The sequence below is a fragment of the Cynocephalus volans genome, chromosome 6 (genome assembly GCF_027409185.1).
Source record: "Cynocephalus volans isolate mCynVol1 chromosome 6, mCynVol1.pri, whole genome shotgun sequence".
Classification (NCBI taxonomy): Eukaryota; Metazoa; Chordata; class Mammalia; order Dermoptera; family Cynocephalidae; genus Cynocephalus; species Cynocephalus volans.
In genome coordinates this window covers 68,656,595-68,682,216 of record NC_084465.1, presented here as the reverse complement: position 1 = coordinate 68,682,216, position 25,622 = coordinate 68,656,595, and the positions used below count along the sequence as shown (strand labels likewise).

At 39.4% G+C, this 25,622-nt stretch overlaps 1 protein-coding gene across 1 annotated transcript; it reads left to right on the top strand.

The window, feature by feature from the left end:
• The first annotated feature begins 247 nt into the window (after positions 1-247).
• On the top strand, positions 248-25,274 carry PON3 (paraoxonase 3). Its single transcript, XM_063099930.1, has 9 exons — positions 248-290; positions 1,953-2,023; positions 7,300-7,355; positions 12,643-12,808; positions 17,417-17,543; positions 21,029-21,229; positions 22,226-22,307; positions 22,560-22,688; positions 24,963-25,274. Exons 4-9 carry the CDS (start codon positions 12,661-12,663, stop codon positions 25,119-25,121), a joined length of 846 nt encoding a protein of 281 aa, XP_062956000.1. The 5' UTR covers positions 248-290; positions 1,953-2,023; positions 7,300-7,355; positions 12,643-12,660; the 3' UTR covers positions 25,122-25,274.
• The last annotated feature ends 348 nt before the right edge of the window (positions 25,275-25,622 follow it).

Sequence of the window (25,622 nt, the reverse complement as noted above, 5' to 3'; positions counted from 1 at the left end):
TGCGGGGGAGTGGTGGCGGCGCACCTGCGGGAGCTGGGGGCGGCGCACCTGCGGGGGGGGGCGGAGCACCTGCGGGAGCTGGGGGCGGCGCACCTGCGGGGGGGGGGGTGGCGGCGGGCGGGGCCGAGCGCGCAGGCGGATGGGCGGGGCCGGAGCCTCCTGCCGCGCCCCAGGAGTGCGCCTTGCCCGCTGGTCGCCACTGGACACCCCGACCCCATGGGGAAGCTAGTGGCGCTGATCCTGCTGGGGGCCAGCCTGGCCTTTGTCGGGCAGAGGTTCCTGGCGTTTAGGTGAGTTGTCATCTTGATGGGGGCGTCCTCGGTTTTCTTTCTCTCCTCTTTCAAGTTGGGTCGAGGGCTACCTGGTGCCGACTTCCTAGGGGTTAGGAATGAGGGGCTTGAGAACCTCACTCTTCACTCCCACCCAGGAGTTCTCCCTTGAGAACCACTTACATGCGAAGTGAGTGGACTGCTTGCCTTTCCTAAGATTGCAGGGCGGATATGTCCCCATTTATTTTCTGAAGGTCATGTCCCTCCTTTCCATCCAGGTCACCCTCAACATTCTGCTTGTAAAAAAAATAAATCCAAAACCCAAAGCAAAAAACGAAGTCCGTTAGAAGCGCCGAACTTGGGGGAAGAGATCAGGCTACCAGGCTACCAGCTGCGTGTTTATGGCAGACTCAGACATTGCCCAAGGGTTAGACATTGAGAGGTACAATATACAACTCCTGGTAGATTCAACAAGCTAGCCAGACAGCAGGGAAGTGAGCTGAAACCTGCAGGTGGTAACTGGCATTTTGTATGAATCTGTCCTTTTGAAGTGGAAAATCTAGCGGTGATGGCCATCCCAGAAATGCTTCAGGAAAAATCTATACTGGGATAAAAAGAGGAACTGTTAGGTGGGGATATACATTCCCGAGTGAATCTAAAGCCTCTGCTTGCCTTCAATTGTCTTTGGTTTGTTTTTGTTTATTTCTCCAAGAAGAAGCTGGTCTCCTTTGAAGTTCACATCTAGAATGTGTTGAGGTGCCTGGTACCTTTTGGTAACACTTTCTAGTTTAGCTTGAGAGTGTTTATTGTTATATTTGCTCCAAGTGTGACAAACTTAAATAATCACATAACAACAATAGTAATACTAGAGTAGATCTAAGGGGTATTTTTTTTTCCTAAGGGGTATTTTTATGTGTCTATATGATAAGTCTAAGTGTAGAGTTTCCCTGCATATTGCTTAATAAAAAATTTAAATTATCCTTAAAATTTAGAAAAATGTTTCATTGTGGAAACAAGAACGCTGTATTGAAAAATAATTTTGCCAATTATTTAAATTGTGATTAGTTTATTGAACATATATTTGCAAAGCAAGCCGGCATAAAATTTTTTAAAAATTAAGTTAAAGCAAAAGCCACAGGGTTTAGCTATTATTCTACTATGTTGAATTTGGGGAAAGTAATTTGGGGAAGGCGTTTAAAAGACAGGATTGTTGGGGATTAAGAGGAGAAAGAGCAAATTTATAACAGACAATACAAGTGTACTTCAAAAAGTTCATGGAAAAATAGAATTGAAAAATAATACGAATCTTTCCATGAACATTTTGAAATACCCTCATACTCTAGAAAATTAAATGATGCTATTTTGTTCATTTAAATTAATAATATGGTTCAATTACTCATATTATATAGTGTCTTTTATTTGGGCAGCAAAGTGTTTCCCATGTGTAATCGCATTTTAGACTTTCAGCAATAACTGGGTGAAATAAACCGATTTAGGTACATTATGCACATACTGTCTACATTAGGTAAATAAACATAAATAAAAGGAGTTGCCTACTTACTTTTTATGTTACCTGTAAATCATGATAGAGTTAACCAATATGAAGGTGATTAAAGACCATGTTTAAGCATTGATTTTGGATGTTGTATCTTGATCTCCAGTGTTGGTTTTTATCTTCTACAGAGACAAACTGAATATATCTCAAGAAAAGGAGCCAGTAGAACCCCAGAACTGCCACCTTGTTGAGGGAGTTGGTATGTATGTGACAGTACTAAAAGGGGCAGCTCAATTTCTTGGTCACCATCCACCTGACTGAGCCCTGCCAACTAATTTACTTACCTTTTTTGCCTTACACCTTACTTTCTGCACTGTTCACTTTACCCAAACTACTCCATCCAAGGTCTCCAGGGTCTCCTAAATGCCAAATGGTGGAGCTTTTTCTCAGTCCATTTCCTTACTGACATCTCTCCATCATTTGAGAATGTCATTGACTGTACTGTGGCTCTTCCCTCGCTGAATTCTCCTCCTTTCCCTTCTGTGATAGTTCACTCTCCTTCCTGTCCTCTGTTACCTGTCTTATATTTTTTTTCTTTCTTTCTTCCTCCCTCTTTTCCTCCCTCTCCTTGGTGGCATTCCTGGCTTCAAGTGTTACTTCCTTCAAAATTTATCTGCAAGTACCAAGAGGATTTGACTTAGCCCCTACCCTCAAGAACCTCACAGCCTATCTAGATGTCTTTAAAAAATTAATTTGAAATCCACAGCCCAATCTCTAACTTCTCATACTGCAGGCCTTCTTTTCTAGTCAATTAAAGAGAAGGGTAGCTCCACCTCAGACTCAACCTTGGCTGAAATCTACTTTACATGTCTGTCATTTCCTCCCTCATTCCTCCACCCACAACCAGCTCTTCTAGATTTCTGTTATGTCTGGTACCCCCATTCTCAAGAGTCTTAGTTCAAAATCTGGGAGCCATTTGCTTTCCCCCTGTGCCTCCGGCTTCCACGTGAGAATTGCTGGCATCGATCTCCTCTGTGCACCCATATGGGGCTGACTTCAGCTTCTAGTTACTGCCACACTGCTTATTTGAGCTCCAAGCCATCAATTGTTCCTGACACTGCTGGTAGAAAATAAATAAATAAGTAACCCAGGCTAGATTCTGTCCCTTGTTCTGGGAATATATTCTTTCACTTTCTCACCTTTGCTTATGAAATTCTCTCCATGGATTTCTCCATCTCTGCTTATTGAAACCAGCAGCAAATTCATCTTCCTCTGAACTCTCAAAGCATGCTGAAACTCTGATTCAGTTATGACACCTCCCACATGCTTCCTTTCAGAGCTAGCAGTGTTCTCTCTCACCATCGGATTGTAAACTCTCTAGCGTCAAGGACTGTGACTTATTTATCAGTATGTGACAGGATAGTTGATTTTGTGATATGAATTTGTATCTTATTTTTCTTGCTATATATATTTTTTTTAAAAAACAAAACAAAACCAAAAAAGAACTCTGGATTTTGGTCTTCTGCCTTTTGTCCCCACTCCCACTTTCTAAAAAAAAGTAACCCGGACCTTGTGTTCCCTAGTCTTAGGAGTGGTTTGTGCTGACAGCTGGTATGCAGAAGGAACTGAGGACAACCCCTTTCCTGACTTTTGTTTTTAAAATCTTGAGCTTCTCTAAGGGATAAGAATATGTGAATTTCTTTGAAAGCAGGGACCCTTGCCCCACTGCCTGACAGCATTCTGGGGAAGGAAGAAAACCTCAGAAGAAATCTTTAGGGAGGCTGGAACGTGTGTACTACAAAGCAAAGACCTTGTTTCCGTGCATGACATGGAAGTGGCAGAGCTGTTTGAATTAAAGAGACCATATAGGTTTGGCAAGAGTAATTCAGTGGTGACTAGTGTAGAGTGAAAGCCAGATAGCCTTCCTAAAACATCCTGTTTGGTTTTAAAAGCCATCACCTAGAATCCTTGCATAACCCTAGCAGAGAGACCCATTAATGACTCACATTGATTTTCCTATTAACTTAGTGGACTGGGGAATCAAGGTCAGATTTAACTTGATTTGAAAAACAAGGAAATGTGACAATCACTAATCTATTTACTGTTTTGTGGAGTAATATTTATACTTACTACACATATATCTCCCAAAAGATATGAGCTTGCCAAATAACTTAGAGTGATTATTAGACAATTGCTGAGGTGTAGTCCAGCTCTCAAATTGTATCATTCAACTAGGTTTGAGAAGCTAAAACTACAGTTAATACTGTAAGTCATAGGTTAGTGTTCTGATTCTCCAAATATTTTTTGTTTTTCTGGGTTTTTTGGTTATTTATTTATTTATTGGCAGCTGGCTGGTAAGGGATTGAACCCTGGCCCTTGGAGTTATCAGCACCATGCTCTGACCAACTGAGCTAGCCAGCCAATTTCCGTATCCAAATATTTTGAAGAGAACGGCTTAAATAAATAGTTGGTAGCTGGCTGGGAGCAGAAGAAAAAAAAAAAAAAACGCCTTGTTACTTCTTGTGTCTAATGGCATATGTTCATTTTATGTTTGAAGAACTGAATACATTAGAATGATCATGGTTCATCTGTCAATAGGACAATACTGATAGATATCTAAGGATGAAAACCTGCCTCGTCAAAGGCCTTGTGTCAACGAGCATTCTGTTGAGTCTTTTGCAAGCTTCTACATTATCCTCACAACCCATCTGTAAAGTGGGTGCTGCTCTCTGTGCTTTGCAGATTAGGAAATTGATACACAGAAGAATTAAGCTACTGGCCCAACAGTCTAGAACTAGAGGGTGACAAGCCTAGATTATGAACCAGGGTGATTTTCTGCTATGCCTTCGTACTCTCTGTTGTGTAACACTGCCTTTCTTATTTGCTGACAACACACTTTTATTACAGAAGCTCCAGAAAGTATTATGACAACAGAAAATAGAAAATCTAAGATGCAAACAGCTGAAATATCACTAAGTATAGGCTGACCAAAACAAGGCAAGCTAGATATTTAAAGATTAATAAGACAATATTCATAAGACCCAACTAGTCAATGCCTTTATGAGGCAATGGAAAGCCACTGAAAGATTCTAGGTAGGTTGTATGAGGTTGTAACAGAGCTGGAGAAAACTTCTGATTTGTCTTTTCTTCAAAACCCAGGCTTTTGAGGTTAATTGTATTGGTGGAAGAAACTCTTCCTTTTTTTCCCCCAGCATTCTTTCTGGGAAGAAAAGTTGAAAGGTGAAATATGAAATATGATTTCTCCCTCTAGAAATCATATCTCATATGATGTATTAAGTTTATCTTTGTTCCAAGGCTTTGAAGGTCAAAGATTGTTTTAACCAGGAAGTTCTCTGGCTGTCCTTGGCATCTAATCAAAGCTGCCCGTGAAATATGAATAGCTCTGTTAGGGCTTTCCCTGGGTAAGATTATCAAGTGGCAGCCTTGGTATGTGCTGTCTTCCTATCTTCTCTTTCTCCCTTTCCCCCCTTCTATAGCTTCCTATGTCTCCATGATATGCTTCTACTCTGTAGTAGGTTCCATTTGTTTTCTCAGCTGGCTGTCATAAACGTTTCTTCAAGATGTGAAATGACAATGATAAAATTAACTGATAGTAATGATTTTGTGTAACCCTTTCGCAGTGTGCCTGAAGGAATGAAAAAATGATGAAAGAAATAGTTATGCCAAATAGTAGAGGGTTTTCAGGTTAAAAAGCAGTAGGCACCTATTCATAAGACTGATTTTGATTTGACAGGCTTTAGTGACAGTTGTGCACAGGCTGTGTGACAGTTGTTGCTGAGATGCACTGGCCCACCATGCAGGTGCAGTATAAATGGAGGTAAAGAGGGATGGAAATATTGTGCAATCACCTGGTTATTTTGTTCCACCTCTGAGTGCAAAGCACCAGCTTACACATGCTCTGGATGGAGCAAGTAAATAGACAGGCACAATACCTCTGGAAAATGCCCACTCTGCTGTAGGTCAGTTAGTGAGGTAGGTTTTTACTATCAGAGGAGATATGTACAATGATGTTTGGAAGAGGAAAGGAGCCAAACCAGAGAGCACACAACTCAAGATATCTTGTACTTAGCAATTGACACGTCAATAGTTTGACCTCAAAACAAGACCAAGTTCAAAAAACTGAAAGTGTTTATTTTATTTATTGAGCCAACCAGCTTTTATTAAGAGCTTTTATAGTGAAAAGGCAGGTATTATGTTGGGTGCAAGGATACACCACTGAATAAAACCCAGTCCTTGTTCCCAGGAAACTTACTATCTAGTAGGAAATTAATAAATGAACAGAGGGGTGTAGCCCAGTGTGAAAAATGTCATGATGGAGGTAGTCACAGGTGACCATATTACTACATAAAATGGACGCTGAAATCAGGAGAGTATGGAAAGGCTGTGGGGATGGCCCCCAAGCTCATTCCAAGAGCCTGTGATCTTGGCCACGTGGAGGTAAGGGTGGGGTGGGAAATGTCTCAGTGTGGCAAGATAGCGAAACAGCGTGTGCACAGGCATGCAGGTGCATGAGTCTGGCACACTTCACAAACGACTCACATAAGGCCCCCACACAGCTGGAATGTATAGTGACCCAAGAGTGGTGCCAAGATGTGGAGGGGTTTGGACCTAGACCAAGGATCCAGCCCTACTGGTCCTCTGGAAGGTTTTAAGCAGGGGAGTGATGAGGTTAATGTTGCCATTAAAACGACAACTGTCAGCAGAGAATGATTGTAGGGGAGCAAAGCTGACCTATGGAGAAGCTATAGTAGAAATGCAGGAGAAAGACCAAGAGCTTGAAAGATGTGATTAACTGGATTTGGGGATTAGGAGAAGGGAGTCGTCATCAAAGATAACTCCAAGGTTCCTGCTTTGGGTACTTGGGGAATGGAAGTGCCATTTATTGAAACAGAAATATAGGAAATGAAGCAGGCAGATTTAATGGAATGGTTAAGAACAGCTCTCAATAGTAAAGAGATCTGGTTAAACTCTTCCATATTCATTTATACTCTCAGCAGTCTAACCTGAGACCTACTGCTTTTATAACAAGAACAATCACTCAATAATTTCCCAACATGATTTTATAATGATAGATGTTTAGGCCTCAACAAGTTGGAAGAGTAGGAATGCTTGGCAAAGAGGTCTATAAGAGACCTTCACAATTATGACTTTCCAAATTTTATCACTCAGTCTGTAGATCAGCCTTCTATGTGGAATAAAGCTGAATGTCTCAGGACATGCCCTAGAAATTGTTATTTGAAGAATAAATCTAGGATATAAATTTATTTTCTAGTTATTTGATTTTTTTCTCCTGAAAGTGGTGTTCTAAAAAAAGAATTTTGTGTTTGAGGAGTCTGACTCAGGTTTTATTGTAGAGTGACATGCCTGTGGGATTCCTGAAAGTTAATATAGTTTCCCAAGTAAATGGTTGAAAAAGTCAATGTAGTTTCCAAAAGAAGTTCAAAGTTTGGACTGTGAGATTTATTTTTTAAGTCTTCAGACATGCATCTTTCTAATTCTCCACTTCTTTTGCAGAATATGGCTCTGAAGATATTGATATACTTCCTAGTGGGCTGGCTTTTATCTCCAGTGTGAGTATTTTCCACGCCACTCTAATGCTCATGTCAATAGCTTTATAGACAGCTGCATTAACGTTATCGGCTAGAGCTGCCAGATGGACCCCTGCACTCTCATTCCACTTCTGTGTAAACCAGTCAACTGAAAAAGCCAAAACAGGATTCTGGAGGGCTAATTAGAACACCACAGGAATGCCCAGCTTTGACTGCCCCATGGCTGCAGCTCCCTGCGGGCAGATGCACACTCAGTAGAGTCTGAATAAATGTGTATTGATTTCCATCGGATTCCTAGGCTAGTGTCCAGATCTATCCTGTTGCTGTCCATTCCCATCATTGCCCTATGTGACAGACCTCAGCTTCTGGTAGTCATCTCCTCGCTAACTAATATTCCTATCGCCTTGCCTGCCTATGTTTGGAGCTCTGTAAATGCTTGTGGATCAAATGCTAACCATGTTACTCAGTCAAAAACCCTGAGCACTTTCCATCTGGGGTTCCCTGTAATTCCTTCTAAGTCTTTTAAAGAGAAGGAGAAAAGAGCCTACACTTTTTCCCCTAATACCGCTTTCACAGATTTGGAAGGATCAGGAAGCTATGCCAGGGACGGAATTTCAATAAACAACAACAAAAAAATGTATATTTGTAAAATGTTAAAAATTACCATGTATTTGTTATATCATTTGCACTTTCGAATGGGGACTAAGATTTTGGAAAAGTGGATTTACCACATTTTCAATGTGAATTCTGATTTCTGGAATTGCATGTCTAATACTTCATTTGGACCAATAAAATACCACCAAAGAATATGAATTTTAAATCTAAATATTTGGGGTCAAAAAGGTCATGTATAATAACCATGGCCTGAATTGCTAAACTCCCCTGTATGCACAATAGAGTATAGTGAGGGTCTCATCTGGATTTAAACTGCTGGTAAAACTGGTGCTGGTGCTGGTAGTGGTATGCGTGGGTGGGATTTTATTTCTTTCCTTTCCTCTACAATCAAAGATAAAACAAAACTGTCTAGAAAAGCTTTTTCTTTGTTTATATAAATTTTCTATTGTCAAATTAGGTTTTCTGTGTTATGCCAAATAGACCTTTAAAAATGATTATTGTGTAGCTAAGAGATTTCTTTGCTGTTAGGAAATACCATTTGTCATTCCTATGCTGTACACTTTTTTTTTTTTTTCTATTTTCACTGGAACTAAAAGTTCTGAATTGTTGCTATACCGAGAGTAGATATTTTCATCACAAATAATTCTACGAGGAATGTTAATATGAAGTTCTAAATAATGGATCTTTTTTTGTAAACTAACAAATATCTTACAGACTAAGGATTATGTTTTCTGCTTATTTCTAATCGTTCTGTGCTATAATAAATTCAAGACCTTGTCTTCTTGGTTTCTCCTATCACCTCTTCCTGCAATCCTAGATGTTTGGGAGCTACTTATTTACAGAATAATTCTGTGCAAGAGATAGTTTCAGTCTATGTAGAGATGCCAAACAGGGTATTTTCTTCCCTGGCTTGGGACTTGGCACACTTCTCTTTTCCTGCAGAATTACTTCTTCCCTCACACTTTGCCAGCTAACTCGTATTTCTCTGAGAGATCTCACTGTAGTGGCACTTTACTTCCTCTGGAAAGTCTTCCCTAGCACTCGCTTGCTGGGTGAGGTGCCTCTTCTGTGGTCCCCCACATCCCTGTGCTTAGGCTAATATGTTCCATATTGTGCTGATAGGCTTCCTTGTAGCTGCATCACCAGACTTCAGGCTCTTTGAGGCCAGGACTTTGGAGTGTCTTGACATGCCCAGCACCTAACACACTACTTACCTGACATCTGCAGGTGCTGGAATATGTTGGGAGAAATAAGATGCCTGCACTTCCAGGTGATTTTCATCACTCTCATTGGTGAATTGTATAAAAAAATTGCTTGCAATCAGTAGCACACTGTAGGATTGCTGCCCCAAATTCCTACCTAATTGCCTTTAACAGAAAACTAGGTGAGTGTGAGCCATTTATCAGAAGTGTTTCACTCATTATCACACTTAATCTAGGCCATGTTTGTTTGTAGTGCCTCGCCCTTACCTCTCTATCAAATCATTTCCATTTCTAGAACATTCAGTCTTCCCACTAGCTGGCAGCACCCTCACATGCCCCCAAGCCACCAAGGCACTTGCTGTTTTGTTCTTCCTTAAGCTGCCTTCCTGAGCAGTATTTTCCACTTCAAACCTTTCCTTATGCAGCAACAGAGACAGGCTGTACCCTTAATGATCTGGATGGTGCAGGCAAGTCGATCGCTTCTCTGGACTTCATTTCCCTCATAAGAAAAGGGAAGCTGTGAGATTAGAGGCCCCTGACCTATTTTTTTTCCAGTATTACCATTCTCTGAGCCACTGTAATTGGTGACAAATTGACTATGGGTGAAAGGGTGGACTTGAAGATTGAATTTTATGACCTGTTATTGAGGAGAACAGTGATGCCCTTAACTGAGAAGACTAGATATCAGAGAGGAAGAATTTCCAGGGAGAACATTGATTTTGGCTTTGACACATTGATTTCAAGATGCCCAAAAGAAGAAAGTGCAGAATGCAAGCTCAAGCACCAGAAAAAGGTTACAGGTAAATGTGCATATTTGAAAGTCACTGGAATAAGGGAAATACCCAAAATCTTATGACTAAAATCTGCAAGAAAACAATATGTAGTGAGAAGGGAGGAGAGATAGACAAGGACAGAAGGAGGAAGAATCCAAGAGGCAAGAAGAGTAGCAGGACTTCAACCTGGAAACTCTACTTTGGATTACTTGACAAGAAAGAAGTGGGTATACTGCAGTGTCAAATGCTGCAGAGATGCAGATAAGGAGAGGTAGAAGGGTTATCAAGTAAGGTATCTTGAAGACCATTGATATGACCTGTATAGAGGTGTTTTTACAAACTGGTAGGAGTAGAATACTGATTTCAGGGAGTGGAGAGTTGGAACAAACCAGGCATCAAGATCTAGTGATGTTTCTTAAAAAATTTGATGATGAAGGGAAGAGAGATCAATGAGTATTGGAAGGGGTAGTAAAGTTAGGAGAAGATTTGTTTCAAGGAATGAGAAACTTGAGCAACTTTCAAGCCAAAGAAGGTGAAAAATGAGTGGTAAAGTGGGAGAGGGGGCTGTGATTTCCAAAGAGAGCCCAGAGGACAGAGAACCAAGAAAACAGCTGAAGAGGTTAACCTAAGAACAGAAGAGGGATACTCCTTCCTTGAGAAAAGAAGGAGAAAGGAAAAGAATGGGTAAAACTAAAGAACTACTGAGAGAGAAAGGAGAGAATCAAAGGAAATTCATGTTAAGTGGCATGGTTTTTTCAGAGAAGTAGGAGATAAAGTCATCTATTGAAAATAAAGAGGAAAAAGATATTGGTTCTGGAAGATAATGAAGTAAATTCAGAATAGATACTTGGAGAAATCCAACCAATTACCTATTAGAATAAACAAAAAATTTCAATGAACAGTATTGAATGTCCAGTTGAAGTTGGGATGATTGACTTTGTAGTGGAGCTATTCAACCTGATTTTAGATTTGACCTTTATAAGAGCTAGACCAGAGCAAAGAGAGTTGGTAGAGAATTTGGTAAGGAAGCAAATGATGTGGCTTCTTAGAGGGAGATCTTTTGATTGATGATGATCTAATCTGGAAGCAGAAGTTTGTGGCTAAAAGCATGTGGATCCCTCATGGGGGTGTGATAGCTTAGGAGAATGAAAGAGAAAACAGCGCCTCCTGTGGTGGGCTTCAGTAGTGCTGGTGCTGTCTGGGGGAGTCCTGGCTTTCCCCCAGACAACACTGGGACATAAGATGTGGGCATAGAAAGGTTGTTCAAAGAAAAGTTTGAGGATGTAGGTGGAGTTGTTCAGAGAAGATTGACTACCATAGGGAGGTGGGGAAGTGGAAGGACCAAGAATAGTGAGTGAGTGAGTGAGTAAGTGAGAGAGAGAGAGAGAGAGGGATAGAGAGAGAGAAGGCAGGGAGAGTGAGAAGGAGAGAGACAGAGAGAAGGTAGAATAGAAAAGAGAGAATGTAAACTGACTATAAATGGAGATAAGGGTATGGAAGCAGATATGTTTGTTGACACTGATATGTATCAGAGTGATGAGGAGGGACATGGAGAGGAAGTGGACTGTTCTTAATTGGTGTGGAATATGCCAACCCCAAAGTTTAACACAATGACCTGGGATGCAGCAAAGGCCCGATACATTCAGGGTGGCTATTGCTATTTAATAAACACCTGGTCCTTCTAGCAGAAAGATCCACTGTCCAAATTACTGGAGTTAACTTTTTGTAATAACCGGAAAAAAAAGATTCATGTCAGAATTTTCAGACATACCAGGTCAAAAGTAGTCAACTCTATGAGACTAGCACCCCATGTTAATTCTCAGCTGATTCTACTATTTGCCACTACATAGTATAATCAATATAAGGATGGAAGCAATAAAATTAACCCAAATACCCTTTCTCGCTGCTTGAGGAAGGTTGGTTGTAGAATACCAGGACTGGAAAGAATCCTAGCAATTATACATTTTAATTTCCTCATTTTATAGATGAGTCTCTTGGCCTGAGGCATTGGCCAAGGGACTCACACACAACGTAACACAGCCTAGTTTCCTGCATTATATTTTTTTGGCTTAACTCCTAAGTTAAAAATTCTTTCTTATCTTGAATATGGTTCTTCCCATATTCATGGCCAATGCTTAGGTGATATCGAGAACCCCTTCAGATCAGATAATGCTAACAGCTGACAGAGTGAAAAATCCCAGAAATCTAAATGAAATTTAGAACTTCGAGCATTTTTGTTTGGCTTTTGATTTTAGCTTTCATATATGATGGAGTTTGTATGTATTGTCCTCCCAGAACTCATGTGGAAATTTGGTCCCCAATGTGGCAGTGTTGGAAGCTGTTTGAGTCACAGGGTGGATCCCTCATGGATGGATTAATGCTTTCTCTTGGGGATGGAGGTAGTGAGTCAGTTCTCCCTCTATTAGTTCCTGCAAGAGCTGGTTGTTTAAAAGACCCTGGCACCTCCCCCTCTCTCTCTTGCTTCTTCTCATGCCATGCGATCTGCTTGTACCCACCAGCTGCCTGCCACTTTCCACCACGAGTAGAAGCAGCCTGAGGCCAGCACAAGATGCAGCTGTCCCAGAATCGTGAATCAAAAAAACCACTGTTCTTTATAAATTACCCAGTTTCAAGTATTCTGTTATAGCAACACAAAAACGTACTAATACAATGTTTTGATATGTATATGTATAAATACTCATTCTCTATTTCTTAAAGGGATTAAAATATCCAGGCATGCCAAACTTTGCACCAGATGAGCCAGGAAAAATTTTCTTAATGAATCTGAATGAGCAAAACCCAAGAGCACAAGCACTAAAAATCAGTGATGGATTTGACCAAGAATTATTTAATCCACATGGGATTAGTACTTTCATCGACAAAGGTAAAACCTGAATGTTTAAAGATAAGGGAGAAATGAGGGAAATAGAAAACATTGATCCCCAACTACTCAACATTTGTGTTAAAGGAAGAGGGAGAATGCCTTTTTACCAGAAAGCTGAATATTTGTAACATGATAAATGTGTATAAAAACATTTTTAAACATTGCATTAAAGAAGGAAGACTAAGATTTTTGGCCCTGTGTAGTGTCTTCCTCTTCGTCCTATCCACTGTTTTCTGTCACAAACTGTTTGGATACTGTTTGCAGAAATCTGACACATAAACTAAAAGCTCTTTGAAAATAATTGTGTGACATATAAAAGAATATAGATAAATTAGACTCATCAAAATTAAAAGCTCTTGTGCTTCAAAAGACACCATCAAGAAAGTGAAAAGGCAACCCAAGGAATAAGATAATATTTGCAAATCATATATCTGATGAAAGGACTGTATCCAGAATATATAAATAATTCTTACAATTCAACAACAAAAAGACAAATAACCCAATTAAAAAATTGACAAAGGATCTGGATAAATATTTCTCCTATGAAGGTATCCAAATGGCCAGTAGACACATGAAAAGATGCTCAGAATCCTTAGTCCTTAGGGAAATGCAAATCAAAACCAGAATGAGATACCACTTCACACCCACCAGGATAGTAATAATAAGAAAGACAGACAATAACAAATGATGGCAAGGATGTGGAGAAACTGGAACCCTCATACTTTGCTGGTGAGATTGTGAGATGATGTAGCCACTTTAGAAAGCAGTTTGGCAGTTTCTCAAAATGTTAAACATAGAGTTACCATATGATCCACCAGTTCTACTCCTTGGTATATATCCAAGGGAATTGAAAACACACAAAAACTTGTACACAAATGTTCATAGCAACATTACTCCTAATACGCAGAAAGTAGAAATAACTCAAATGCCCAACAACTGTTGAATACATAAACAAAATGTAGTATATTTATACAACGGAATATTATTTGGCAATAAAAAAGGATGCATTGCTGGTACATCCCACAATACTAATGAACCTTGTAAATGTTATACTAAGTGTAATAAGTCAGTCACTAAAGGCCATGTATTAAATGATTCTATTTACATGATGTGTGCAGAATAGACAAATGTGTAGACACAGAATATGGATTAATGGTTGGCAGGGGCTGGGGGCAGTGGGGAAGGAGGAGTGATTTTTTTTTTTTAGTGATGAAAATATTCTGGAACTAGGTAGTGGTTATCATCACCCAACTCCATGAATGTACTGAATTGTACATTTTAAAAGTCCGAACTTAATGATATGTGAATTATATTTCAAAAAACTGTAACAAAAACATAGCATAGTTATTAATACATTGTATATGCTTCTAAAACAATTTCCGATATCATTTTTTACTTGTCCATCATTCGTAATTCCAAACTAATTTCATTTTTAAATATTTGTGGGCCCATATGACATGTAGAAAAATAAGAACAGTGAAAACTCACTACACATGAAAGGAAAGCCAAATTGAAGTAATGAAATTCAGAAATTTTAAAGAAATGTTGTTTTTATTCTTCCAAATACCTACTGGAGTCACAAGGTATTGTTAAGTATAAATTCTCTGAGAGTGATTTTAATGGATTAAAAAAATGATTAATAATTATTTCTGTACATTTATCCAACAGATCTTTGTTCAGTTCTTTTGGTCTCCACCAACACAGATTTGTTCATTTTTAAATAAATGAGTACCTTTCAAAATGCATGAATACTATTCTATTAAGTAGGTTAAATATTCCCCCTTAAAATCCTATATACACTTTTTATTTGCTTAGCAAGCCCTGCTTTGAAAGATAATTGTATTTAACAATTTCACATTGCTTTACAGTTTACAAGGCATTTTCATATATAATAGTTTCTTTATTCCACAAAATAAAACCCTGGGCCCAAACTTAATACTTCCCCTCTCCCTGACCCATTCAGTCAACTCATTATAATGTTTTGTCCGGTTTACCTCTCAAATATATCTCCAATATATTGAGACACTTATCTCAAATAAGTGTCTACCTTTCCTCATCCTCACTGCCACTTTCCCAGTCCAAGCTCCTAACATGTCTTCCCTGGATTCTGCATTGATTTCCCAACTGTACCTTCCTTCTTGTACCACCTCACTCCAGTTTTATAGCAAGGCTTATCTTATGTGCAAATCTGATTATGTCACTCTCTTCTTAAAATTCTCTGTATTCTTTCCATCACTCTGAGGATCAACCCCAAATCATCAGAATGGCCTGGGGTCCTGAGCACTTCTGCCATCCATTCTGCTATCTGTGTACTCTCACCAGCTTCAGTGGATACCACTGTCCACCAGACTCTCTGGACCCGGACTGGATTTCTTTTACTTCTGTAAAGTGCCTCCTGCCTCGGGGCCTTTGCATGGCTGTTCCCTCTGCCTGGATTGTCTTTCCTCCACTTCTGACCTACTCTTCCTCACCACTTTAAATACAGCCTTCTCAGAGCAGCCTTCCCACCGTCTTGTTCCAGGTTACGTACCTCGTTACAGTTCCTCTCAGTGTACTACTTCTTTTAGCGCTCACCTAATGGTTTTTTTTTTTTAAATTTTAAAAGATACCAACCTTCTTGCCTTTTCCTGTTATTGCTCTATTGCTCCTTCTCATCTTCAGATCCAAGCTTAACTGTCACTCTTCAAGTAGGTGACACTCTATGAAGAAGGTATCTCCCTACTCTAGTATTTTTGTTTTTAGTTTATTTACTAATTTTCCTTCTTTTTTTCCTTTTAGAATATAATCACCATAAAAGCATATGTGATTTGTTCATTACTGGATTCCCAGAGTCTAGAATAAAATCTGATGCATAGTAGGTACTTTACGAATATGTATTAAATGAATAAATGAGTGAACCCTATAGGACAGGTGGAGCAGATATTAATACTCAGTTTTATAGATGGAGAAACAGAGTTTAGAGAAATGCAGTCAAGTGTGACTTGACTTTTGTCATTAGTAAATGGTCAATCCAGAACTGGAACCCAGGTGGTCTCACTTCTAATTCTATGTCTTTTACTGAGGTGAGATTAGTCCAGACCTTATTTAAATAATTCAAAAGCCTCTTTTGCATGACACTGTACGAGATACAAAATGCTTCATTGGAGAAGGTATAATAAGTAAGCAGGTTAACCTGGAGATATTTCATTGCATGGATAGTGTTAAAGGTGAGTTATCTGGGGAGGGGGTGGGGGAGAGGGTGGTGATGTGATATTTGGTTTGGGGGTTTTTTTTGAGATGAGACGAGTTTTCAAATTAGCCCTCAATCATATAATCAGTGTTCCAGAAGTTGAGTATATTATGATTGACAACTTATTTATTAGTGACCTTCCTTAATTAGGGATCTAATTCATAAGGCCAAAACATTACACATAGAAATAGGGATGGAATAAGGAGAGAGAGAACAAAAGTATTCTCATTAAGCATATTTTATATGGAAGGAAGGATCCACTAGAGGCACTCGGAGGGGTAACAACAGAACAGCACATAGGATTGTGGACACAGCAGAAGAGTATCTGGCTGAAGAGTCATGTTGGGGCTGAAATCCAACCCATGTTCTGCTTACCAAGCCCTGGGCCCTGGAACAAAGCTAGCTCAGACCAGAAGAAAGATTCATGTGTGAGGGAGCACCTTTCCTTAATTTGCATAAAGTTGTCAAAGGTGTTTCAGGGGCCCTGAGTACAAACTGCATCTCAGGGCTTGGGATAGCTCCATCACGTGCTTGGAAACTACATCAAGGGAAGGAATAGGAAAGACAAACACAGAACGAGTCCTATAGTAGGAGGATGAAGCCAGATCCTTTAAAACTCCAGAGCTCATCAGACTTAGGGCCCCTTTTCAGATGTCAGAAAACAGTACTCTGAGAAACCAGGTTACTGCCCTCAATCCTGTTCATAGCAGTTGGTATTATGATATGAAAACAGGACAGTGAACGTTCTTGAGGTTGCTTATACCTGGAATTAGCTAATTTGTTTTCTCTTTCATTCATATTTACATTCCATGTCCTTTGGGTTCACTAAATGTTATTATTGCAACTGCAGATATTTGACTTTGTCAGAAATTCTTTGTCTAGCTGGGAAATGTTGCTTGTATTAAGACACTGCCCTGACATTCCTTGAACTTGTTTTGCAATGTAAACAATTAGCACACACACAATAATTCTCAGAGAAGTTTTGTTTGCTTGCGCCCACTTCTCTTGTTGAAGGGCCATCTGGGGAAACCACATTCATGTTTATGCACCATGGTAGCTCTGTGTTTGCCACATTCATGTTTATGCACCATTGTAGCTCTGTGTTTGCCTGTAAGAAACTTTATGCAGGTGAGGCTAAAGAGAACATTGCAGAAATGTCTGTGCTTGTGGTGAAATCGCTGATGAGTCATTCACTTTCTGAGCTTCCATTTCCTCAGCAAAATGGGGATTCTGGCATTTGTCTGACTTACTTATCAGGTGAGGGTCAAGTGCAAGATGTACGAAGAAAACCCTTGCAAGTGACCAAGTTTTAAAAAAGTCTAATAACAGTTGCAACAGAAATAAACTGCTTGGAAATTATGCTTTTTTTTTCCATTTAGACCATACTGTGTATCTCTATGTTGTGAATCATCCCCACATGAAGTCCACTGTGGAGATATTTAAATTTGAGGAACAACAACGTTCTCTTGTATACCTGAAAACTATAAAACACAAACTTCTCAAAAGGTATGGAATTAAAGTATTATCTACTTCTATTTATTTTGTACCTCTGCTGTGTGCTTTGTTTTCTTTGATTCAGCAGGCTTTCTTAAACTTTTGTTTTATAGCATTTTTTCTAAAGCTTCCTAAAGATTCCCATGGTGACACTGCCCAGCACCTCACTAGTAATTGCTGTGTTCAGTATTGAATATCCCTGTATTTTCCAACTTTTTGAAAGCATTTTAATCCTATAAAGGTGCTCAATTAGATTCTCAGCTCTAATTTCGTCCTCTTTACAACAGCAACTCAATACCTACTATCGGGCTCTCTTTAAACACCTACACCCTTTTCTAGATATCCTGGTAGGTGGCATTCTGTGAGCCTCACCCACTGGCTATTATAACCAACCTCCAGATGGACAATTTTCTTTGTTCAATCAGAACTTTAAAGTAGAATTTGAAAAAAGCCCATGGGTGCTTCTAAAAATTGCATTTGTTAAGCATTGACTATTTGCCAGGTACTATGCCAAAATTCTTCATTTAACTGAATTCTTACAACAGCCTTTAGTAATAGGCATGAGTAAACTGAGTCTTAGAGAAGTTTTGGGTCAGGTAACTTGCCTAAGTCTCACAATTTGTAAGTGGTAGAACTGGGTTGTAAACATGTGTCTGTCTGAATTCAAAGCTGACCTCCCGATTACAATGACGAGCATCTTTCTTACTGCAGAAAGATAAAATGTTTTTTAATAGGCTGTTTCAAGGCTGTAGCAAACAGTGAAGAATTTGTCTTTTATAAAATGGGCTCAGTGCTAAAAGACTGGTTCTAAAACAGTAGATGTTGACTTTTCCATAGGATAGAAGAATAGGAAAAGAAAAGGACAGAAGTTGATCTCTCCTTTGCTCTCTTTCTAAACACCATGTGTGAATTTCTCCCCACAGAATTTTGGGGCAACAAATGCAGAGCACAGAAGAAAGAGAAGTTGAAGCTGTTGACTCCTCCCATAATGCATTGTGCTGGGTTTTGAGGCAATAGAGACCAGGACTTCCACTGAGTCTCGGAAAAAGGGTAGACAAGTCACTTAATCTGTGCCTCAGTTTCCTCAGAAAAAAGGGGATTCCCTCATTGGCCTGACTTACCTAAGTGGTAGGTTGTGAGGACCAAATACAATAGCATATGACCTTACCGGAAGAGTTCCCTAGAAGCACAGCCTGAGGGAAAACCTGATATGTGTTCACTTTACTAGGGAGTACAATCCCAGGAAACAGAAGTGAGAGACCAGCCTGAGGCAGGAAATGGATTGAATTGTGTCTCCCCAAAAAGATATGTTGAAACCCCAACCCCTAATACATCAGAATGTGACCTTATTTGGAAATAGCATCATTGCAGAGGTAGTTAGTTAAAAGGAAGTGATACTGGAGTGGGGTGTACCCCTAGTCCAGTGTGACTGGTGTCCTTATAAGAAGACAGATGACACACAGGGAGAATGCCATGTGAAGATGCTGACATTCGAGTGATGTATCTATAAGCCAAGAAATACCTGGGGCTGAGAGAGGAGAGAGAGAGAGAGAGAGAGAGGAAGAAAAGACCACAATAATATGTTGAACTTTCAAAAAGAGAGAACAAACCTAAAGATGGGAGTGAGGGAGGGAGGGGGTTTGGGGAGTGATTGGTTGCGTAAGGGGCATAAAGAATTACGATTTGTAATAATGAATATGCTAATAAAAAATACAAATAAATAAATAAACTTTAGAGGGAACACGGCCCTGCCAACTCCTTGATTTCAGATTTCTAGCTTCCATAACTATGAGACAAGAAATTTCTTTTGCAAGCCACCCAATTTGTGGCTCTTTGTTATGGCAGCACTAGGAAACTCATACAGGGAGAGAGCCATAGCAAAAGCATGATCAAGCCAACCACTGCTAAGTACAACCAATTGCTTGAAATCATGGGATTATCCTTCAGTAAGCAATATATACCTCACGTCAGGGCAATCTGTTCAAGATAAGAAAGGGAGAAGAGTGTATCCACCAGCCCCATCTCCCATTCGTCAACAAAGATTTGCCTCAGAGGCTCTTGACTCCCCTACATTCCTGGTTGTGCACATGCAAGTCATGTCTGCTGGCATCCCATGCTTTGACATCAACCTGGAAGGCTGGAAGTGTGAAGCAAAAGGCCCATCACAGGCGTGACGTAAGGCACTGTTCGCTGTGCCTGTGGGAAGTGTGTCAAACCCTATGTAGAACTGGCTGAAGTAGAGGCAGCTGGAGCAGGTGAGTGAGGCTGTGAGGATCTAAAGAGGAGCTCGAGGTGCCTGGATACGTACAATGACCAAGCACTTACAAGAAGCAGAACAGAGTGCTATGGAAACATACTGTGAGGGCATTTAACTTAATTCATTGTGTCAGGAAATACCTTTCAAAGGAAGGAACACTTAACCTGAAACACAAAAGATGAGTAGGCCAGTGACCTTGGAAAAGTCATTGTATGTTAAAATCCCAAAATATTTCCTGATTTTTCCAAATTTTTCTTTCCTAAAATTTAATCTAAAAATGTTTAATCCTTTCTACATTTTTTTCAAATCACCGTTTTGTTTTTGTTTATTCTTTTCAAAAATGGAAATGACTTCATTGTTTTTTGCTGGTTGAAAGAGTAAGGCTTGCTTCGTTTAAACGTTTTTGGGGGGTTGTGGTTGGCCAGCGTGGGGATTCGAATCCTTGAGCTTGGTGTTACAACTCTGTGTTCTTACTAATTAGATAACTGACGAGCCACATTTAAACATTTTAATGGTATTAAAGAACATGAGAAAGAACAATACCCACAATCCACCTACTCTGAGAAAATATGAAGGTCAAGACAGACTTGATTATGTCACAATAACAGAAAAGAAAAACCCTGACATCTTAGTGGCTCAAAAGCACAACGTTTTATTTTATTTTATTTTATTCCTTATGTTATATATCCAATGTAGGTGACTTAGGGACTCAGTTTCATATTGTCCTTACTGTCTATCATCAGAAGTTACTTGTTAGTATGGAAACATGAGGGAAACAGGGTGGAGCAAGCACTGGCTCTTAAAGTCGTCTGGAAGCCACACACGTTACTTCATTCATTGGCCAAAGCAAGTCGTGCGGCCATGCCTAACTTCAAGTAGAGGGAGAAGTCTAATTCCTGAAGGAGAACCATAACAGTGAACTGCAGCATAACTGCTGCAAATAACCATACTAGCATTTACAAGTCAACAGATTTTGGAGTTTGAGGCTTATTTGTGTATTTATTTCTTTTTACTGACCTCTATGGAAGGCAAGAGCGAGAAAATAACAAATGAATAAAGAAAACCCATCAGGGCAAGGCAAAATTATGTTCTTCCTGTGAAATTCTTTAATTCATACTATTCATGTATACTTTTTCAAACTGATGAACATATTGGTCTATGTAGACATTAGTGATTTGGACACCCATCAGAGTATTTAAATATCCCATGAGTTTCTCTCTCTTTTTCTCTCTCACTTTAGAGTGAATGACATTGTGGTTCTCGGACCAGAACAGTTCTATGCTACCAGAGATCACTATTTTACCGGCTTCTTGATGTCACTTATTGAGATGATCTTGGATCTTCGCTGGTGTTACGTTCTTTTCTACAGCCCGAGAGAGGTCAAAGTGGTGGCCAAAGGATTTAATTCTGCCAATGGGATCACAGTCTCACCAGACCAGAAGTAAGCTCTTTTACAATTTTTCTGCCCTCTGCCCTTGACAGTTTTGTGGGCTCTTTCCCTTACAAGATGGTTACTTCTTTAGGCCTAAGTGGTCAATGTGAGTGGAGGGACTAGGCACAGCCAGGGTTCACTAAATTAGTGATCTTAAGCAAACTATTTGTTCTTTTGCATTTCAGGTTCCCCTCAGTGAAATGAGGTATTTGGACTCAAGGATATACGATCCTTGTTCCAAATTCTTACGTGACTCTAGAAACACACTTGCCTAACACAGGAGAACAAATCTGCTATCCCTCTGCCCATTATGAGGCTAGAATATATTTAACCACTTATACTAAGTTCAGTTACCCAAAAGCTCTTATTTGAAAGAGGTGCCTAATTTATATTAGGCATAGTGATTGTGTAAATTTCAGACTTACTGAATTACAACAGCAGACCATTCAATGAGAAAACACTATTTTAAGAAGCATGCAATTTTATGAGAAAACACTCATTGAAAGTGTTTTAAAATGGAAGGTTTTTTTTAAAAAGAGAAGTAGCATGAATATTAACATACAAATTTGAGATAATGACAAGAGATGATCCCGTGTAAAACAAATCTGTTCTTCCTCTTTTAAAAAATGATCGTGATTGAGCTTCGTGGTCATCATTTTCAAGCACTAGTTTTGGGAAGTATAGACTTTTTTGGCCTTATAAAAGGTCTATTTACCTCCATTCAATTTAAAGAAAAAATTGTGATTCCTAAATAATGGGACTGAGCCTATATGTCATCTAGAAACACTAATTTCATTACTTTAGAGTCATCTCTCATGTTCAAAGTCTGTTCAAAGCACTTAAAGAATATTTAAAGAACCACCACTTCTTTTTCTACTGTGGTTTAGAAAGGCATTGCAGTGGTAGTTTGGACTACTGTGAATTTTTATACCTCTTCTCCAAAATAAAAGTTAGTGTTATCTCTCATTACTAGTTGCCTAAATGTAATTGTCATTTACTTCAAAGGTATGTCTACGTAGCTGATGTAATGGCTAAGAACATTCATGTAATGAAAAAGCATGATAACGGGGACTTAACTCAGCTGAAGGTAAAAGTTCCCTGGCTGCCCACACAGCATGGCTTCTTACATTGGCCCCCATGCTCAACCCAGAAGTATGCTTCTTGAATGAAGGAAGCATGACTATTTCAGAGCAATGCTGGTGAGACTGTACTCGCACTGCTAAAAAACAATAGCAAAGCCCCCTAAAAGTACCAATTTCCAGGGCCACAAGAAGCCATTGGGGTGGGGCAGGGGAGGAATAGTTGAGACAGTGTCTTCACTACTCCCTCTTTTTGGAAGGTGATACAGTTGGACACCTTAGTGGATAACTTGACAGTCGATCCTGCCACGGGAGATATTTTGGCAGGCTGCCATCCTAATCCCTTAAAGCTGCTGATCTATAACCCAGAGGATCCTCCAGGATCAGAAGTAAGTTCCTATACTTCTCTAAGCTCACAGGCAAAGCTGCAAGAGCAGTTTGTTGAGGTGACTTGGGAGAATTTAAGCAGGTCATATTTGATGTTCCAGAACTAAACAAATTCTACATATGAAAAGAGTAGAGAGTTTGGCAGGATAGCAAGTAGGGTTCATTAAGTATTTCAGGCCAGCAGGTGCCAATTTAACATCAGTGCCAGACAGTGTGGTCCATCCCTGCAAGGGCTATCCTTGCTTTTGGGAGTAATGGAAAAATATGAACTTGATTATTCATATTGACTCAGATTGCATATCATGTTTCCAATCAGGAAGCATGCTGTGAGCAGGTCTCACAGTTAGGCAAAGAGAGAGGTGTATATAGAATCATCTTCTTTCACACTACCCAATATGAAGCCCAAATAAAAAGGTTAAATAACTGTAGTCTCAAAACCAAATAAGTTTTCACCTGCAGGTTCTAAAATTTGTGATGGTGTTGAAGGATGTCTCATTTTAAAGATGTTGTTTGTTTTCCTTTAAAGTATCTTTTCTAAAACAATAGCATAAGCCATTGAATTTTCTATGGCATTGAAAACAATAGCGTAAAGTGTTGCATTTTCTATGGCATTGAGTTTAAGAATAAAAAAAAAATCTCTAGTAAATTTAAATATAGCTATAAATTCTTGGCATACATAATCAGAGATTTAGTCACAAAAATTTATTGAGCACCTATAATGTGCCAGACATTGTTCTAATGCTTAGGATATATCAAAAAACAAAACATACAAAGATCCGTTTTCTTGGGGAGGGGAACAGACAGTGAACTGTAAGCATAAGAAGTAAGTAAATTATACAGTAATTTTGAAGGTGGTGAGTTCAGTGGGGAAAAAAGTACAGCAGAGTAAAAAGGACAAGGATTGCTGTGAGCAGGGGGATGAACAGGTCCTATTATTAATTACAGAGATCAGAGGGAGGCTTCATTGAAAAGATATGGTTTGAAGAAAGATATAATGTTTGGACATAGGTTTGGGGAACTGAGAAATTGACATTCAAATCCTAGCCTTGTAATTGGCCCAGTGGGTAAATTAGAACATGCCGTTATTTCTGTTTCCAATATTGCTGGTTTTCAGTTAAAAAAAAAACATAAGATTTTTTTCTCTTATTAACATATTACTCACAGCTTCTTAGAAAGAATGCTAAGAAATATTCAATTATGAGCCTAGAACCTGAAGAATTGTTACCCTAAAGTAACAGGTATTCTTGCCTCAGACAAGTGTCCCTAGACATGCCAGATGTAAGTCACCTACAAAAGCCCAACCACAATGTCTACTTTAAAGGAATGAGAATATGATCCATAGGATAATTGAAAAACTGTTTAGGATCTGTTTTCATATCTCTATTTTCAAGTTGAATCATTTATTTTAGATAAGACTTCTTTCTTCACAATTACTGACATCCTTTATTTTGGGTTGAGTCTCATGTTTTCTACATAAGATCCAATCTTGAGCATTTGTATGTAACAAACCTGAGATGAAGTTGTTGGACCTTCCTTAGGATAAAAAAGCAAAACTAAGCTAAAGTCTAATCTAATAAGAAATTTTGGTACAGACTCATGAATCATGAATTTCTGATTGTTTTCCTCTGATTCCTATTATGTTCTGTTTGAATAAACTTCATCCAGCTATTTCGAAGCCTGAGTGCTTATATATTTACTGATTAGCAAAATTAAGTGTGTTAATTCTAAGAATCAATGACAATACTTGGCAGTGATGTGTCAGATGGAAGTCCATAGTGGTATGCATTCTTTTTGCTTCCTAGTCATTTTGCAGATGTGAGGGGGCTCTAGCTGTGGTGACTACCATTCTACCAGTTACCAGGTTGGGTTGGATTGCTAACTGGCTGTCCTTTTGTCATTTTGTCCTGTGTTTCCCTCCCTAAGCTACAGGCTCAGTCAGAGGCTAGACCTTTCTCACAGAGAGAGGACCACTATCTGCTCAAGAATTTGATAAGAGTGGCCTCAGGATCTTACCTCCTCCTTTAGATGCCCAAACTATCAAAATTGTATAAGCCCTCTGTTGAAGAATTTAGCCAATGTCAGATAACCGGTCCACTTTGGTGCATAGACACCATTAGGACATTAGAATGTTCGTCAGAAAACATTACTGAAGATATACAAATTTTAGCTTAGTGATTTCTGAAAAATATATTAGTCCTGGGGTATTTGGGAAGGAAAACATCACTAGATGGATGCTTGCTTATAAAGCATACTAATGAATGATTTTCTCTTGGCAGGTACTTCGCATCCAGAGCGTTTTGTCTGAGGAGCCCAGGGTGAGCACTGTGTATGCCAACAATGGCTCTGTGCTTCAGGGCAGCTCTGTGGCTTCTGTGTACCAAGGGAAAATGCTCATAGGCACCATATTTCACAAAGCTTTGTACTGTGAGCTCTAGACTCCAGACATTCGGTAAAAGTAAGCCCATAATTATATGGTATATGGAACTGTGAGAAAATAGCAAACATCTATTATACCTAAAATAGCAAAAAACAAAAGTATGTCTTGCTTTTCTTATGGATAGACGTAAAGGAGCAGAGGAAGGTTACATAATATCCACCAAATTACAAGTCATGTTAGTGACAGTACAACAAGAAGCCAAACTGCTCAACTCTTTGTCTAGCATCCCCAATGTTTCTACAATAAGAAGTGTGGGCTGTGGCCACTGAGGTCTCCAGCTCACCTAGAGCCCTTTGGTAACCATGTAATAAAATTACCTCCTACAGCTGCGATGTTCTGAGTCTCCTGCAGTCCAGACCAGGAGAAAAGCTAACATTCAAATATTTACAAATCCTCTTCTCTTGCCCCAATTAATGCTGGGCATAAAATGCTAATCAACTGTCCCGGCCCACAGGTAAAAGCAAGAACTGGCATCATGAGACTGCCCAAAGCCCTCCTC

What these genes read in the sequence shown, in the direction of transcription:
- PON3 (XM_063099930.1), top strand. Translation starts at nt 12,661, where the DNA reads ATGCCAAACTTTGCACCAGATGAGCCAGGAAAAATTTTCTTAATGAAT. An exon ending in AAACACAAACTTCTCAAAAG is followed by an intron (nt 17,544 to 21,028) that starts GTATGGAATTAA and finishes CTCTCACTTTAG; the next exon opens with AGTGAATGACATTGTGGTTC. An exon ending in GGGACTTAACTCAGCTGAAG is followed by an intron (nt 22,308 to 22,559) that starts GTAAAAGTTCCC and finishes TCTTTTTGGAAG; the next exon opens with GTGATACAGTTGGACACCTT.